Source organism: Corvus cornix, chromosome 8, assembly GCF_000738735.6.
Source record: "Corvus cornix cornix isolate S_Up_H32 chromosome 8, ASM73873v5, whole genome shotgun sequence".
NCBI lineage: Eukaryota > Metazoa > Chordata > Aves > Passeriformes > Corvidae > Corvus > Corvus cornix.
In genome coordinates, this window is record NC_046338.1 from 19,850,290 (window position 1) to 19,869,305 (window position 19,016).

The window sequence follows — 19,016 nt, forward strand, 5'->3', positions numbered from 1 at the left end:
ACTAGATAAGTAATATTTATCTTGTTCCCCGATGGTAGCCAAAAAGTAAGCAAGGAGTTAAATTTATTCAGTGAAATTCTGCCCTTTATTCACTACTACACATCTGACTTTAAATGCCAACGTGCAATTTTCCACCTTGGTGAGAATATGTCATTACTAAGTATTTCCATATTGAATGCATAGTATATGCAATTTTTTTTTTTTTTAGTTTTTATTACAAAAATATTAATTATTGGCTCACGAGAATTCTCATTATTTCAGTGGAAGCAGACATAGCTCTAAAATTGGAATCTTCCAGTCTTCCAAGTCCTTCTGGGTGAAACCTGCCAATCATGATTTTACACTGTATGTTCTGATTTTATTCTGCATGTCTACATGATGATTTGAAATGTCACACTGGCAACAGATTATCTGTCCCTTCCAATTTGTTCCCCAAAGCCCCATCATACCTTAGCACCTTCTTTTCCTGCAGCACCTGGGAGGCCTTGTTCACCTGGGGGACCAGGAGGACCTGGGTGACCTCTTTCACCAATTGGCCCCGTCTCACCAGTAGGACCCTAAGCACAAAAGTAAAACTTTAGTCACCTGAAGTTATTTAATGTCTTGCGGGGTGTGGGAGGAAGTGAAGAGGAGCAGATGCTCAATATCCAGCTGTTATGTTACCAAACACTATTACCTCTGGCTAGCATACATTCCTCACCTTCCCTCCAGGCAAAGCTGACTTACAAATATCTTTGTCCTATAAAATAAATCTTGCATTGCATTTTGCCTGAAGACATGTCTGTGCAGCTTCCGAAGAGTGAAATCCTGACCTTGTTCCTTAAGCACTGAAGCTTTAAAACACGGCGTGTATGGGAGAAAGTTACAAAAAGGACATGGGAGAGAAATCCAGATACTATTGTCTTAAAACACTTCTGTACTGTTGTTTTTCTGAATAATAGGAATTGCAAGGTAGAAGAGTTGAAAGATCTCTCTGCAGATTCAAAAGTTCCACTGAGGGAATTAGCTAAAAAAGTTCCAAATGCTTAATTAAGTTGAAAATCAGTACGGTTAAATCAAATTCAATTTTGATAGTTTATCCCTCCACAATCTAAAAGTTACTGAAACTTTTTCTCTGGCAAGAAATTCGCAGATTGCATTGCTCTTTCTAAAATGTTTAATGGTAGAGAAATCTGTCTTCTTGACGTCTGTAAACCACCAATTTCATAATCACATTTAAAACTCCCGAAACAACAACAACAAACCAACAAAAAAGCCAACCCAAAACATAAAACAAAGTGGAAAGGCAACTCAAATATTTAATTTTTTTGTGTGGAATCACTGATGATTACTAAGTATATTATATAGTATTATATAATATATTATTATGCAACTTTAGTTGCAAAAGTTAATATAACCATTGATATGGTCCTTTTAATACAACAAAAGCAACTGCCTTATCCATAATTTAGCCATTAAATGTTGGTCTTATGAAGTTCACTATGAAATGAAATTATGTACCTGAGGGCCAACAACACCACCAGGACCAGGAGGACCAGTTTTTCCTTGAAAACCCTGTGAAATAATTATAGAATATTACATTATCCTGGACAAGTTATAGAAGAGCAAAATTCATATCTGTGCTGAAGAGGTGAATGAAAAATTCCATGTCACACATTCCTTCTCTTTAGGAAATAAAAAAGAGAAATCCTTTCTGCCTGTGTATGCTTAGAAATGAAATGCTGATTAATGTCTCTTCCATCTCTCAGTTCCAATCTCTCTGAGGTGGTACAGCAGTAAAAATTGCCCTCAGTTTTGCAGATCTCTCTAGGAGACCTTGATTAGATGAGTTTGAATGCATAAGTGATGCAGCTAAAAGACAGTTGAAAATACACTTTTACATATGTATATTATGAACCATAAAGCCTGACATAAAAATGCTTTTTAAAGAAAGACACAGATGGAGGATTAAGGTGGGAGGACATGAAAGATAAAGTGGAGGTGAGACAAAAACAAAATGAAAAGAAATAAAGATCCAGGGAAGATGAAGGTTATATAGAAATGGTAAAAAAGGCAATATGAGTGCCACAAAAAGAATAGAAAGGAAATATTTTTGTTTTTTAGAATATGGGTAAATTTTACAGAATTTTCATTTTCTGATCAGTGGCCCCAGACTTCAGGCCAAAATTAGTCAATAAACTGAATGAGAATGTCACTTTATAATAGCACTGTTTAATTCATCTTTGAATTATGCTAAATTATTTCTTTCAAATACTGGAATAGTGTTAGTGCATTCCTGATGGATCACATTAGGATCCTACACAGTGCTGCCTGCCTAACAGCCTGTGTCTGCCTCCTACTCTGCTCACCTGTGCAAAAACAAAGGGGTCATCTGGCTCCAGCTTTTTCAAATATTGGGTCCTTCTCAGCTTTCCTCTGGGCACAGTCTGACTGATAGTTGCCCTATTCCATCAGTTCCAGTTTAAGCTTTTCTACCTTCCTCAACCTGATTCTATTTTTTCTGCCAGCCAGATGTTACCATGGTTAATTTTGGCACATAACTGAGGCACTCTCTCAGACCTCTGAAACGATCCAGATTAAAAAAAAAAAAAAAGAAAAAAAAAGAAAAGAAAAAAAAGACAAAAGTATCCCTTTCTTCTGATAACAGAAAATCAGAACTGCTCCAGACGGAATCATTCTTGAGTCCCTTCCTTTACACAATCAAAGCTTCCTCTGTAAACCTGTTCTAAGGAAAGACAAAGAATGTTGAACATCACCCACTTACTGAAAGCACCTTGGGAAGACCTGCTATTCTGATTTTGCAGAATGCAGATCCTTTGTTTCTTGATGCTGAAGTTGCAGCCTCTTTTCCACTAATAGTTACTTCAGTTGCTGTCAACATATGCTTATTATTCCATAAACAAGCTGCAGAGTGCAGCCTGGGAATCTGACTCTCTAATTTGTTAAGCTTGACTATGTCTCTTATCCTAATTCCCTAATTGCTGAAATGCCCATATGCACCAATGAACTTTAATAAGATATGTGTCTAAATAAGAAACAGAATTCTTGATGCTGATCTATCAGTGAGTGCAATGAAAGTTTTCTCATTTATACATTATTTAAAAACCTGAAGTGGATATGTTCATCAGGAAAAGAAAGTCAACAAGCCTACTGATTGATTTAAAACCATCTGGTTTTCTACAAAAACACATACATGAGAACCCATGGGGGAAAAATATTTTTAAAATAATTTTGGCCCAACTTCACAAACACACAGAGCAGAAAACAATGCTAATGAAAAGCTGCATTTGATCCTAAGTTACTCAAGTTTTTTTATCAGTCTAACTCTACTAAACCCAGAGATACAAAATTAGAGAACCATAGCACTGACTGAATCCTGTGGGACCTCGTTCAAATTTCACACAGTAGCAGAGTCCATAGTTTCATTGCATTTTGAATATTTTGTTTCTAGTCATGACTGAAATCAAGAAATCAGATAATCAGAATGGCTGAGGTTGGAAGGGACCTCAGGAGTGATTTTGCCCAACTGCTCTGCTGAAGCAGGGCTGCTGAGAGCTGGTTGCTCAGGAATATATCCAGATGGAGACTCTGCAGCCTCTCTGTGACAGTGCTTGGTCACCCTCACACAGAGAAAGCATTTCTTGATGTTGAGATGGAACCCCTTGTGTTTCAGTTTATGCCCATTGCCTCTTCTCACTGGGCACCATGGAAAAGAGCCTGGCTCCATCTTCTTTACAGCTGCTGTCAGGTATTTCTGTACTTGGGTAAGACCTGAGCCTTCTCTAGGCTGAGCAGTCCTGGCTCCATCAGTCTTTATTCACAGCAGAGATGCTCCAGTCCCTTACTCATCTTAGTGGCCCTTTCCTGGCCACTCTCCAGTAGCTCTCTCTTGTCCTGAGGAGCCCAGAACTGGACACGATGCTCCTGGCCTCAGCAGGGCTGAACAGAAGGAAGAGATCCCTCTGCTGCAGCTCAGGATGCTCTCTGCTTTCTTAGCTGTACTGGCACATTACTGGCTCATGTTCAGATCAGTAAAACTAAAGGGAAAATAGTAACTTTTTAATTGCAAAATAAAGATTAGGTTTGAGCTTCCTGCATTGTAAACGATTACAATTGATTCTTATGGTACACAACACCAGTCTTTGCCTCTTTGCAAAGGAAAAGAACAAAGGAGTCAATCATGTTTCACACACAAAAAAGCCACTATCATTGCAAAACATTACAATGTCACAATCTACAGTACTAGCAGCAGAATATAGAGATTTTTAGAGGGATGTGTTACTCCAAGCTCTGTGCTCCTCCTTCCTGCAGTGGAAGTGACTCAGCAGTGACTAACAGATTTCCAGTGAAGCTGGAGCCTAAAACACATTCTACATGCTGAGAAAATTTCTCTTGAAATTAACTTATGGCTTTCTCTAGCTCTGAAAATTCCAAGTGAGAATTTTAATTTTATTTTATAGTGGAATATGAGTAAGGTTTTGGCGCTACAGAAATAGTGTGTTTTTCAAAGATAGTTCAATTAAAAGTATTACATAGTATTCTTTTTCATTTTGATGCCAGAAATTATTAATTGTGATTCTTAGAGGAGTTACATAGTTTAAAAATTTAATTTTAATTTAATAGATTCAATCATTCCTGATCCTACTTTCCAAAGGTCTTGGGCTCTCAGTTTTCTAGCTGCTTATCATCAATAAGATTTTTTTTATGTTACTATTTATGGTACATGGCATTCAGTGAGAAAAGTACTGCATAGTAATTGTCTGAAAAATCTTCATTTAAATTGAGATCTGGGTATTAATCTCTTTTACTTCTATTGACTATTTAATCTCAGTGTGATGTTACTAACTGGACATATCAAAGAATAACCACACACTTGTGTCATGGGAGCAAAATAAAGCTTTTTCATGCACAATCTACAAGAAAAGTACAGTTATATAAGCTCGTGGTGCCAGCCTCCTTCCCTTTTCCCTTGTTTCTTTGGTTTTGATCACATAATCATGACTTTAGGGCAACACTAACACAGTAGAGTACATTTACTTACAGTCTCCCCCCGCTGTCCTGGGTGCCCAGGCAAGCCATCTTTTCCAGGTGGACCCTGAAATTATAAAATACATAAATCAAACCATTTCTTAGCCATCCTCAAAAAAAGTGTGCAATCAGCTGTCAGAATCTCTGCTCTCTCTTTATTTCTAGACTACTCTTTGGTAAATCTTTACGGCTCCTATATTAGCTGGCTAGGATTTCAATAATATTTTTTCCTTGTGTTCTCCCTGATGTGTCTTAACAATTGCTTGGAGAATGACTGCTGTCAAATGCAAACATGTTCAAAATAGATTTCTGTAATTCAGAAATCATGGACAGTTCCTATACTTCCATTTTTCTTTGGTTTATGACTCAATTAACAAAAATCTAAGCATTACAGAAGTACTTGATGACATTTCAGGTTTTGGAATTGGAAATAAAATAAAAAATGCATGGGAGAAAAAAAAATTACAGGTGGTTTGTTGCTTTTGTACTGCACATGAGCAGAGGCACACCAGAAGAGCAGTAAAACTAGTTCAGGGGGCAGCTCAAATGTGCCATTACTTCTATACATTTCTGCTATTAATGAATGCCTCCTTCCTCTTCATTTTTCCTCAGTGAATCAATCATTCAAAGGAAATATACAGTAGCAAAGTAGTGTTTTGCATGAACTCAGTGTGTCACCTGGTCACTGGCAGGACATACCAGACTTGCAGTTTGGTGCATCACTCTGAATGTCTTAAGAGCTGCACCAAAGGCTCAACAAGAATATTTGTAATCTATACATAACCCATCCCTTACATAAATTTTCAAGTATTCCCTTCAGAAGCACTCTATAAAAATTACCATTCCTGTTGTTGCACATCCTTAATAAAAGAGATACTTACTGGAGGTCCCTTCGGTCCGGGGAATCCAACAGGTCCCTGGGGCCCTTGCGGTCCCTGGATTGAAGGCAACCAAACAAGTAAAGTTTTACTCAAGCTGCCTTGATGCTGGATTGAAAATTTTGTTTCAATTATGAGATATAGGAACTCTGCAGATAATGTCTGGATTTAAGCATGAAGCCTCAGCTACACTGACATAAATATTGGTAGCAACAATTCACATGCGTAGACACTGGAGGGATTTCCTGAAAGCAATAGTGCTTGTGTAGAAATGCAGTAAAAAAATGAGGAAAACTACTTACATCAAATATGTTTGCATCTTACCCCTAAAACTGTGCATAATAAAGTAGGAACCAACTATGAGTTAGAAGCACTGTTCTTCTATGTTGCATAAACCAGGAGATTTAGTTAATAGTTTGGTCATCTTTTTAACTTTCAGTCAAATATTCATCTTTAGCAATTCCTAAACCCTGATAATATTTCAAACCAGTGCAACAGTACAAAATTCCAAATAGAATAAACTTTTCAGCATTACCAAGGATTAAATACAGCATTTTTGCTATTACAAAAAATAGTTGAAAAATCCCATGATATATGAATATTTTATTTTTATATTTTTGTATACATACAGATATATGGAGAGAGAAAATTTTCATGCAGCATGGTTTTAGAAATTTAGCTAAAGATGATCAATTGACAGTGCATTGTGCACACGTGTATGTGCATGTATGTTCACATGTAAATATCTATGCACATAGATATTTACACAGCTTACATGACTTTTTCTGAAACTGTTATAAAAAAAAACAAAACAGAGGCCAGCTTTTAAAATTTACTGTTGATGTGCTGAAAGGTGCTATGTCAGCTTATGCAAATAATTTTTGCTCTTTACTTTTTAGTGCACTAAGTGAAACCTTAACAGTCATTCATTTTACATGGTTCCACAGCTAAGTACCCATGTCATATAGTGCAAGACTTTATCCTGCTCTATTTGGTATTTCATGTGTGGGTTTGCCACGACATCAGCTGTCCAAATGTGTTAGGAATGTTGGTTTGATGCAAAAGACTTGAAGCAGGAGGCCACATCCCCCAAATTACTCTACCCTTTTGCTCCTCAGAGTTCCATAAGGCTCATTCCTTAGAGCCCAGGCTCACTTGCAGAGCACAGCTGCCTCCTGTAGTGGGCAAAGAAGTGTACCAGTGTAGCTGGGGGAGAGGGTCCCTTGTGCCCAGCCTGGGACAATTTGACCTTGAATAAATCTTATTCCAGGGCAGACTTCTATTATACTGAAATACTAAATCTGAATCAATTAAGAAGTGCTAGGCAAAGGGAGAAATCTTTGATCTTACTGCCCTATCCATATTTTTTTTTTCTTCTAAAAGAGGAGTAAATCTGTTTCTGAAATCTTCATAACACACAAATATGCTCCATATGAGGGTTTGGGTCTTTTTTCAATATGCCATGTCTGTGAACAAATGAAATTTCCTCATTTGTTTCTGGGCATAACATAAAGCTTAAAAAAAAGAGGAGGAGCTTTATAGAGGAAAACAAATAAAATTGACTCAGCTACTGTTCAAAATATCTGAATGAAATTGGTCACTCTCAGTAACTGGGTTATAGGAACACAACTCAAAGTTCTACATTTAAATGCACCTCCGTTCTCATAAATTTCTCCTGTTCTCACACTTTGAGGCTTTCTAAGGAAAAACCTTTACATTTTTCCTTTTATTCACAATATTGCTTGCAGGTTTCAAGTTAGTGGACTGATGTATTATTTGAGAAAAAGCACTAGAATACTAACAGTATGTTATCAAAATTACATTTTCATTTTTGTTATTAAATTTCATTTTATCAGTAGCTACAAAGAATAGATTATTTATTATTTTCATGTTTGGTGGGTGAAATAGTCTCAGAGGAGTAGAGATGACACTTATTTTTTGGCTGACACTCACCCCTATTGGGAAGCAAATAGATACCTCACACTTATATTACACAAGTGATGAGAGACACGGTGCTCCATGATTCTTCATCTCTTTGTTTTGTCAGTTTCTCTCCAGGGATGCCTTCATCTTGGGATTCATCTGCTCATTGTTTTAGTACCCCCACAACTTCTCTTCCTTGCAAACTCTTGGAGCTGTCAGCAAACTCCTCTTTCACAAGGATCTGCTATTCCCCTTCTGGCAGTCTGCCTCTGATTCTCCTCAGTGTAAAGCAACCTACATTTCCTTCTTGGTCTATGCCGAGTTCTCTCCATCCCACATCCTAGCTAATGTCAAAAAAAGTGACATTATAGAGCTGGGGAAAATGTACAAGGAACGCCCTCCTGAAGTGTAAGACTCCTAGAGAACACTGGGACCTTGGGGTGGATACTGGGAGAAGATCTTTAGGCTCCCTATATGGAAAAGGTTAGCAGTTTAATGAAATATGACTACAAAAGTAAAGTTTAAGCTCTGCAAAAATACTCTGGCAGAAAGCTCATCCACTTAAACCGACTTGGTTTTCAAGTGCTGCCATTACAAATATGATTTATTAATATCTTTTTCTATATACTGCTGTGCAATGAGTTGACTTTGAAAATTTTGTTTTAGAGAGAACAGTAGGATTTCTGAAGCATGCAGAAAATAGGTTGAAGGGAATTCTTAGGTGATCAGAACAAAAAAACTCTGTTGCTTCAACAAAAAATCTTCTGGAGGTGGCTGGAGTGTTTGCTAATCCAATAAACAGGCAGTAAACTGCAGTAGGTGAGGAATTCTGAAGAGCCTAAGCTGGTGAGCTCCCCTGTAATTCACATGGATATATACAAAGTGCATGGATGTAACACAGTGTGTATGTACTCTCTGTCCTATATGTACAAAACTGAGCTACAGAGGGAAGAAGCTTTCAGCAAACTTCAGCCAGCCCATGCATAACTTTGTGAAAAGCTTCATTGGAACTGAGGTTTTGTTACCTCTGGTTACTCTGGTCAAAGTAGCACAGAGATATGAGAGGGAGAACTTAAAATAAAACAACCCTCCCACCCTCAATCACACTCCTATATAGTGGGAAAAACAACATGTACAAAGATAGCTTTCACAAACCCTTTCGCCTGGTGGGCCAGGAGGACCATCATTGCCTGAAGTGCCCTGGAAAGGAAAGACAATATGTTCAAGGATTTACATTTATTTAAAAGAAACAGCCTGCAGCCAATCTATACAGTGTGCTTGACAATTACCTTTGGACCTGGTTTACCAGTGGGACCTCTGGGACCTCTTGAGCCTCTTGGACCCTGTCAAATTAACACAGATGCACTTGATGATAAATACTGGATACTATAATCTAATAAAAATAATTCTTCACAGTATAGTGGAGGCAATTTAGACAGGAAAGCTTCTAAATTTCAAATCAAAAGGACTTACTGTTGGTCCTCGCTGTCCTCTGGGGCCTGGTTTGCCATGCAATCCCTGGAAAGAAAAGTTCACAGAAATCATCTTAGCAGGCACTCTATTTGTGAGATAAAGTGGAGGCAGAGAGCAGCTCCCTTAAGTTTAGATATTATTTTATCTTTAACTATCTACTTTGCATTTCAATTTACAGAATCGTGGTCCTTGATAAAATTGGTTATCTTTCTGAATTCACTGGGACTTGTAGATAAATGCACTAAATTTGCCTGAGAATCAGATCTTGTCAGAGGCATTAGAATATTTTAAACTACATTAAAATAGTATTGAAGGTGGCACACAACAAGCAGAGTCCCTCTGCAGTAGTCTAAAGGACTTGGCATCATGAACAGCCTTAAAAACAAAGTTCCCAAGTTCCCGTGGACAGCTCCACAGGTTAATAGAGAAAAGAAAGGGCAAGCCTCTCTTCATTTATAACAGAAATGGGAACTGTAATACCTACCAAAATTACACACATTTGACAGAGATACAGAACAGAATACCAGCCTTTGATTTTTTGCTTTAATATTATCTCCTAATCATGCTCAAAGGGATTTTTTCTTTAGGCTGTGCACTGGAATTGCTGTGCATTGTAATGAATCTTAAGATTCAAGAGAGTATTTTTTAGCCAGAGAAAGGAAACTGATGGCTGGTACTTTCTAATCTCTGAAGTAAACAAACCAGCAACAAAATAATCATCAGAGATGTTTTAGCACAAAGCTTCCTTTTATTGAAAACCAATTAAATGCATACACCTGTTTTCTTGACAGGGTTCCCCCTCCCCCCCTTTCCCCCTTTTTATTTTTACTGTTGGTTTTATTTCACTTATCAGAATAAAAATTATGTGTTGTTTTTGAAATGCTACTCAGCCTGTGATACTTTCAAGGACAGGGACCAACTTTCCCTAGGACCTGTATGTGTGGTAGCATAAAACACCATGATAACCCTTTTGGCAAGATAAACAATAATATCTGATTCCCATTGGAAAACCTGCACTTATGGGCTCATTGATGATCAGCATAACACTTCAGTATACCAGCAGTTTGATGGTATTAATTATGTGGTTAATACCCTAGCTGAACTTAAAGCTTTGTGAAGGCCTGAAAACAGATCAATATAGTAAGATTTTCATAATTTTAAGCCTGCTGTTTGATTCTATCATTTTGCCTTTTTTTCCCCAATCTGCTGTCTTTATTAGCAATTGTCTCATTTTTTCACAATGCAGATGAACTGAGCTTTTCTTTGTTTGCTTGTGCCTGTACATAACAACATATCTTTATCTTAGCTAAAATAATACAAGAACAATTTAAACCATACATAAATAATGCAAATGCTATTGGATTCCATGTATTTCATCTTAAAATAATGAATTTCTGCTTTTAGTAATAGATGTTACCTGCTTGACTTTATGTTGCTATCAGCTGTGAATTCTGACTAATCTCTTAATTTCACCATTTTTCTAACATATCCTGCTATGTTCAATTGAGCTTTAGAGACAACAGCACAGTGACCTTCTTTCTAATCTATTTTTAATTGTTGTAGTTTGAAGAACATGCATAAAACATTTTCCCTCACCTTGTTCAAGCAAACAAAGCCACAAAAGATGTAGTTTTAAATTTTTGTAATATATGTAACTGTACATGTTCTTCATCTTGCCTGGTATATTTTCCCTTTTTGAAGCTAAGCCTAAAAAAAAAACCCCTTGTGTCAAGCCAGAATATTTATGAAATACAAGTTGTATTTCCTTGAGGGTAAATTGCATGGTAGCAGAATTCATGGGATACAGGAAAATAGTTCTTGCCAACTCACTCAGCTATATTGTCCAAAAAAACCCCCCCCCAAACCCTTCAGCAAAGGTGATTTTTTTTCTCTTTTTCCAATTATATAATTATGGCAGTATGTGCAGCAAGAAAGTGTCCAAGTTCTTGTATATTTAGACTAATACCTTAAAGAATGGTAAATAGCACTGCAGTATCTCCTGTTTTACAGAAAGATAGAGGTCCATCTTGAATGTGAAAAGCCTGTTTTTATAGCTCTTTAGATAGTAACTTGGATCCTTAGGTTTCAGTGGCTTCCCCCAGTGCTGAATTTTAAAAGTTAATTAAGTGTTATGCAAGAATGAATTATCATACCCTTGCACCTTTCTCTCCATTGGCACCTGGAAATCCTGGGAAACCAGTTGAGCCCTATGTAAGAAATCAATGCAAATGTCAGAGGGTATCAATAGCAAAACAATGGTAGAGCCAACATTTGACACATAAAGCACAACTCCAAAGCCATGTACATTGTACATATCAAACTTGCAAGTGTGACAGCTGTACATAAAAAGAAATCTGTAAATAAACTTACCATAATGCTTCAAGTCCAGAAAGCATTAAAAAAAAATCAATGTATAGAATGGATATTACTTGTCATCTTATTGGACAATAAAATATTCATTAAATCTGCACCTTTTTTAAAAGTAGGAAAGTTGGAATAGTAACAGCCCAGTAGAAATAACTGTATCATAATGAAGTCAAACAAAAAAGGCCTTGTTGCCTCACAGTAAAATAATTATTTAAAAAAATAATTCCAAAAAGCGGTAAGGTTTTGCCACATCCTCTAGTCACTTTACTGAGCTGTAAATTAATCACTTCAAGTTCTTTATTGACTGTAAACCAAGCACTGGACAGTTTCATTTAACTGATCCATGCAACTCATACATAAGCAGAATGTATGAGATTATCTGACTTGAAACTTCTCCCAGCTCTACTCCTCCTCCTTTTTTCCTCCCCTTTCCTTCTGCTGACTGCTCAGTCTAAAGGAAGCAGTACTATTTTCTTCTTTGCTTCTGCCATACAGGTTTGGTGGGAGAGCAGACTTTTTACCTGCCGAGGAGGTGTGAATTTTTCATAAGGAACTTGGGATCAAAGAGGTGATAGACATGGTAAAATATACTTTTAAATGACTGGGGATGAAAATGAAGAGAGTGTTTGGTTTGGTCAGCCACTAAAATTTACTAGCCAGACTCCCTGCTGTCATAATGCACCTATGGCTGTGCAGCTTGCTATTAGCATTTTAGTGGCAAATAAAATGCATATAACAAAAACCTTAAACATAATTTCTTGGTGCTCCTCTTTGAAATGTTAGTAAATTTTTTTCTTTTTTTTTTTTTCTCCTGTCCTTACTCCTGTTTTTCCTCTAATGAATCTTGTTTTACATAATCATTCCAATTATCCATAAAAGACTTAGGGGCAGTACAACTTCACTAACACAAGTTCTAATAAAACCCTAACTGATATTGACTGGTGGGAGAAAAGAAATATTTTTCTTCCTTCCCTTTCCTTTTATATTCCTTTTCCTTTCAGTTTCTTTCTTACTTCTTAATTCTTCACTAGTTATAACTTTATATAATAATAAAACTGAAACTTCTAGTCTGTGAAGCTCAATCATGTTCTTTAAAATTAAAAGGCTGGAAAAAACCCCAGATCAAATGGTGGGGCACTAATAGTCATGACTTGGTTGTAAATATCTTACATTTACAGTAGTTTTTGCAACTGTGCTAATCAAGAGGGACTTGATTGCAGAAAAAAAACCATAATGAAAATTATCAGCTAATGGCACTACTCTAAGACCAATTCATAGAAAAAAAAATGAAAAGCAAGTAAGTATCAACAAAAAGAATGATATCAACTTTCTTGACTATACTAGGACAAGATTTCCTTTGCTTTCCATAGCTAATATATTTTTCTCCTGCTTTTTTTTCTCACTCCCTTATGTTAATTTGAGCTGGTCTGTGACTCAGTTTCCAAAGAAGTCTCTAGTGAGTTATGTATTATAGCTGTCATTAGTCTTTCCTGGAATTTTAAGCAACAAATTAGAAGAGCAAACGGTGAACGCAGCTTGAGAACTGTTTTCAAGTTTAATGTGATAAAAATGTAGTGCAAGGAAATTATTGATCAAGTCTTTGTTGAAAAAAGAATCAATCAACTTTTATTTGGAATGTTACATCATTTTTGTTCTTTGAAGTGAATAATGTAAAACTCTTTTACCCTAGATTTTTCAAAAGACAATTCTAAAGCAGAACAAAGAGACTGAAATCTCAGACATTTTGAGTTAAGAAACTGAAGCAAAAACCCCTGTGTCTTTCAAGGTGAATAGTTTTCATGAATACTTTCCATAGATTGTTTCAGTGTTTTTCACTAATGCAGTGTTCAGTGAACAAGCATTCTTCAGATAGTCCATTCACTTGACAGAAAAGGGTCACAGTATAGGGCAGAATCAGAAAAACACTTTGACAGTCAGGAAGTTTTATTTCATCCAAAACCCCCCATAATTTCAAATTTGGAAATAAAAATAGATCCAAAGTAGAGCAGAATTGAGGGTTTTACTGCAGGTTGATTGCTCAGATGTGTAGAAGGGGTAAGGGATTTTTTTACTTGTGATATTTACCTAGATGGGTCTTCTTTGAGAGGGTCTGGAGCTACAATGTCTCCCTAATGGTCTCCTCTACACAGTGAAATGTCTGTAGAACTATGCTTTTATTCCATTTTTTTTCTTTCTAGTCTCATAAAAGAGATCTTACAATTAATTTAGCATGCCCATTTCCTAAAGATGTGTTAGGATGAACTTAGTAGAAGCATGTTTCATAAAAATGTTATAAATCAGAAGCCCCCTGTGTGGTTTTCTATTGCAATCCAAATATATTAGATGGCTGAAGGATAGATATAGGCACATAAATTAACTAAGGATTGTATTTTGTCATGTTTGTCTTAAAAGAAACTAAAGAAAAACATGAGGAAAATGATAAAGTATGTTTTAAAGAAATATGGTTTATTCCATGGAAGAAGCAGTAATGACACAAAGAGAAGCCTTGTACCACACGGAAAATTCCCATCACTATCAGCATCCATGTAGTGGCCAGTTTAGTGGCCAATTTGGTGCCTATTCTCTTTCAAGCATATCAGCAATTCCTTTCTTTTCCGATTGTTTAGTGCATGCCAGTCTGATGCTGGCACAATACAACTCACAAGAACATGCTAAAGGGTAGAATATTAAGAGGAAAGATAGTGCTCCATAAAGAGCCTGACATAGGGAATCCCACATTATTAAGGGTTTTACTTCAGGATATGATTGTCAAGAAAGAAAAGGAGAAAAATGGCCCTTTCTTTGATGTTCACACCGTACTTCCCCAAACACAGAAATGAAATAACTGCCACTGTGACCAGTATCAAAATACTCAATATACAGCTCATTTACAGCTCACCTTTGGACCTTGTCTTCCTGGATATCCTGGCAATCCAGGTACACCAAGCTTTCCCTGCAATGAGAAGGCAGTGGTAAATTTTACTGTATCCTCCTTAGTGGTTCAGCAAGCTTCTATACAAAACAATTTTTCCACAACATAGAGTGATGATACTCCATGGAATATAATATTAAATTAAATCAATTTCTCATTTTTATAATTAATCACCAGTGGGCTTAGTGCCCCAAACTTAAATAAAAATCCCACTCCAGTGAATGAATCCAGAGAAACCAATACCTCAAAGGTTTTTTTCTCCCATGATGTGCTGTGCAGTGCTATGTGGTTGAGATCATTAAGCAACTAATATTCTCTAAGAAATCAGGGTGTTAATAGGTTTAAGTGAGAAGAAATTATTTTTTAATTTATACTGTGTTGTGGCTGACTTTTCATGAATAGGAATTTGAAGAATCAATTTTTTTCTTGCATAGTTCTAAACCGAGACTACGTTAAATTACACCCCACTGATTGCTTGCTGACAATGGATTTGTCAACAAAAATTAACAACTTGCTGTATTCAGAAAAGACTGATCAGCACTGACATCAACCATTCCCAGAAATGAAATACAGTACCCTACACCATTGAGTTGGTCTCTTTAGACCTCTAGAGGATGAGTGATGGCTTGCCACTTTCAAAGGCAAGGGAAAGCAGTTTCAGACTTTGAAAGATCAGAAGTCTGGGGAAGAATTTCTCTATGTTCTAGAATATCAAGTTTTGGAGAAGATCTCAATGGAAAAGATGACTATAAAGTATCATATGATACTCTGCAGTAACCATAGATAACATAAAATAGGAAGGAGAGGGGAAGGAAATTTTCCCCAAAATGTCTGTTGGTAAAAAATACAGCACATAAACAAATATGTTGTGTATTTTCCTGTTCATGTGAGTGCAGGTGTCTGGTGAGACATTACTGAAGAACAGTACATTTACATTTATGAAACTAAGTATAATGCTGCCTGTTATTTGCCACCCTGAAATAAGCTACATGCATTGCAATGATTTAAATATTTTGCAGCATGACAGCACATCAAACTCTTGCCAAATTCAGTGAAAGTTTTGTCCCTGATTTTACAACTAAGCAAGCCCAGTTGCCTGGGTTGTGTGTGAATACAGACTTTTTTTTTATTATAAGCTCTTTTCAGATATGTTCCTCATTTTTTTGGCACCCTACTTGAGGTTTCATTAATTAAGCAAATCCATTTAGACCTACTTGGGAAATAGAGTTTTCTTATCATGGAATCAGATGAACATAGAGAATAAGAGACTACTGCAGTAATTTTATTACTTTCTTTACAAGAGTAATACCTTTGCATTAAATACAACATAGGAATGACAAGGGAACAAGACATTTATATCTGCTCTTACAGACTTTCCAAATATTGTGAGAAGATCTAAAAGTTCACAGTGACTATTCCAGTTTTTACACTAAAATAAATATCACAGGACCAACACCAAAGAATTCCTCTGTGACCTATGCCATTCTGTATCCATAGAATATCCACAGAAGATGTGTGACCCTTCCATTGGGCAAGAATTGCTGTAAATATTTGTAGAAAAGGGAAAACTGAGGGTCTAAAATTCCAAGGCCAAAAAATTCCAATAGTGTTATCAACACCAACAATTTTTTTCAAATATCTTCTGACAATTAAGGCTTCAGATTCTGGACTTGAGATACTGTGAGAGTTCCAAATATGTCACAGTGAAGAAGAAATGCTTGAAAACCTATATTCATAGTGAGTAATTTGAATAAGAACTAAAAATAACTCAGATTTGCATTTAAAAAATACCAACAATAAAAAAAAAATGTTTGGTTTGTTTTGATTTGGTTTATGTACCCTCTGTCCTATTTTTTTCAAGACAGAACTAGTACTGAAGATATAGTTCACCAAAAAAATTAAAGGGAAATATTTTCATCAGCATCTTCTCACTTTAGTGATATATAGCATATATGTTTTTAAACCATCATTTTTATTTTATTTTGTATTATCATACTTCTCCAGTTACTGAAATTACCACTACTGAAATCATCTTTCCTTTCTGATTATGCCACACAGTGAAATACAGTACCCACACACACATTTTTCAGCCTCCTTTCCATTCCTTATACCAAACTTTTTTGTTGAAACCAGGATTCTACAGAGCTTTGTACTTTGTGCTTGATCTCTCTTTTTTCACCATCCTTTTTTCAGTCCTCCCTTTTAACAACCCCTTTCCCTTTTGCCAACCCTCTTGTGGATTTTTATTCAGGAAATGTTTTCCATTTAAAACAATTTCCATGCCACAATTTGTTGTAATATGACTCAATATTAATTCACTCTTCAGCAGCACCTTTACCCTCGTTTGTGCCCAACTATTTTCTTTGCATTGTGTTTTCCACAGCTGGCATGCACTGTATGTAATTTGGGATAAGAATGCAGTTACCTTATGCACTGGTGAAGTACTACAATGCCTCTTTTTATACTTACAAGATAAGGATTCCCAATCCTTGATCAAATGGGAACTCCAGTGGTCTGCTGTAGTAGTGTCACAAAAACTACTGTTAAGTAGCTAGAGATTTTGCAGACATGTTTTTAGTGATGGAGATTATGGGTTCCATCTATGCTGTGAGGCAATGACATGTTTATATTGATTTCTGGCTACTGACCTTTTCCCCAGCTGGACCAGCAGCACCTGGGTCCCCAGATGGACCCGCTCGACCTTTTGGACCTTCTGGGCCATCTTCTCCTCGTGGACCTGGCTGACCAATTTCTCCCTAAAATACATAAATACATCACCTTATAAATATGGAACAATTGCCTTCATGCAGATATTGGAAATTGGAAAGATTAACTACAATTACTTGAAAATATGTTTTCAGCAAATCTAAATAGAGAACAGAATCATAGAATAGTTTGGGTTAGAAGGAACATTTAAAGGTCATCCAGGCTTCCTGCAGTGCACAGGGACATCTCCAAATAGACCAGTAAGCCCTGTCCAATTTCCTAGTAAGAAAATATCACTACTAATGTTCGTTATATAAATGCAAATATATCTAAATTAGGCACTGAATGTTACTTTCAGAGAGTTAGAGGCTAGTTTTCTTGCTTGAAGACAGCTGCATTTGGAAACCATATTCTTGTTTTCCCTGTCCTAAATTTTTGAGAAGGCACCCTGGAAGTCCACAGAAAGAAAATTGTCTTTATCTAAGTACTTATGTGGATACCATCTTCACAGTTATTTATGTGTACAGACAACAGATACAGGCCAGGAGCCTCCTGTGAGAAACTTTTTCACAACCTCCACAACACTTCCTTATGAAAGGAAGTAATTGCCCATTGGGCTAAATAAACAACGTTTTGGCAGAGATTTGCAAGATGCGGGGTTGGTATGGAAACATCTTTATTCTAGATACATAACTTTTCCTCAGGCAAATACTGGAGATCTTGGAATCTGGAAAAGGAGATTCCCTAGGAAGAAGCTCAGTGAAAAGGATATTCAAGACTGACATATTCTTCCTCTTTATAACTGTGCCATTGTTGATTCACAAGAACCGTATCTCTGGCTCAGATTTGTGTATGCACTGGGAATAGAAATAATTTAAAATACTAGCCTTTATTTTATTTTTGGCTTAAATATATTTGTTCACTTCAGTGATCATTTCAAAATGATAACATTCAAACTTTTAAGAACATATGGGCCATGAATAAATGCTTACCCGGTCACCTTTAAGCCCCATGTCACCTTTAAATCCTGGAAAACCATCTTCACCCTAAAAAAGGCAGAAATGCATGTAAAGACATTAATATAGAGGAACTTTTTTCTTCCTGCAAAAAGGATAAGAAAATAGATTCACTACAGATTAAAATAACCTGCATAGATAAAGTGGGAGCTTCAGACACCAGAAAATCTAACCTGGCTACTACTGCTTTATAGAAAATATACCAGTGTGCTACACCAAATGGACCATTCCAGATCTATGGAGCCTTTCCTAAATGATAAGTTTATTTATTTTGTTCTCTTGCAGTGCTTCCCCCCACGTAATGGCAGCTGAATAGTTTCAGTAAAAAAAGGCCTGTGAACACTCCGTTAAAGCACTAAGAGAACAAACTATGAAACATCTTTGTGTAACCTTTGAAGGTATTCAGTAGAATTCACTGTCTTACTGAAATTTTGAGATCCATTTTAGGAGCACAGAAGTGTTGTGGACATTGTGCTAACCAGTATTCATTGATATACACAGATGTATATACACACATTTATTAAATGTATTTCTATACAAGTCCTGTATTTTGTCCAAGCAAGATATTTATCATCCAATAAGGCACAAGAAAAAGCGGGGTTTTTGAACTGTCCAGTCTCCATGGCTGTTAAACACACCCAGTTTCAGCTTAAAATGGGCATGTAGACTAGACAAACTGCGGTTTGGGAACGC

The 19,016-nt window shown here is 36.5% G+C and overlaps 1 protein-coding gene across 4 annotated transcripts in view; it reads right to left on the reverse strand.

Moving 5' to 3' along the window:
* COL11A1 (collagen type XI alpha 1 chain) overlaps nucleotides 1-19,016 on the reverse strand; it is a 133,070-nt gene that overhangs the window by 40,349 nt on the left and 73,705 nt on the right. For all 4 annotated transcript variants that reach the window (XM_010409233.4, XM_039555961.1, XM_010409232.4 and 1 more), the window contains 11 exons: nucleotides 18,300-18,353; nucleotides 17,250-17,357; nucleotides 14,569-14,622; nucleotides 11,456-11,509; nucleotides 9,303-9,347; nucleotides 9,119-9,172; nucleotides 8,985-9,029; nucleotides 5,910-5,963; nucleotides 5,042-5,095; nucleotides 1,501-1,554; nucleotides 450-557 (listed from right to left, as the gene is read on the reverse strand). In XM_010409233.4, coding sequence (XP_010407535.2) covers nucleotides 450-557; nucleotides 1,501-1,554; nucleotides 5,042-5,095; nucleotides 5,910-5,963; nucleotides 8,985-9,029; nucleotides 9,119-9,172; nucleotides 9,303-9,347; nucleotides 11,456-11,509; nucleotides 14,569-14,622; nucleotides 17,250-17,357; nucleotides 18,300-18,353 — 684 coding nt within the window. The remainder of the gene's footprint in view (nucleotides 1-449; nucleotides 558-1,500; nucleotides 1,555-5,041; nucleotides 5,096-5,909; nucleotides 5,964-8,984; nucleotides 9,030-9,118; nucleotides 9,173-9,302; nucleotides 9,348-11,455; nucleotides 11,510-14,568; nucleotides 14,623-17,249; nucleotides 17,358-18,299; nucleotides 18,354-19,016) is intronic.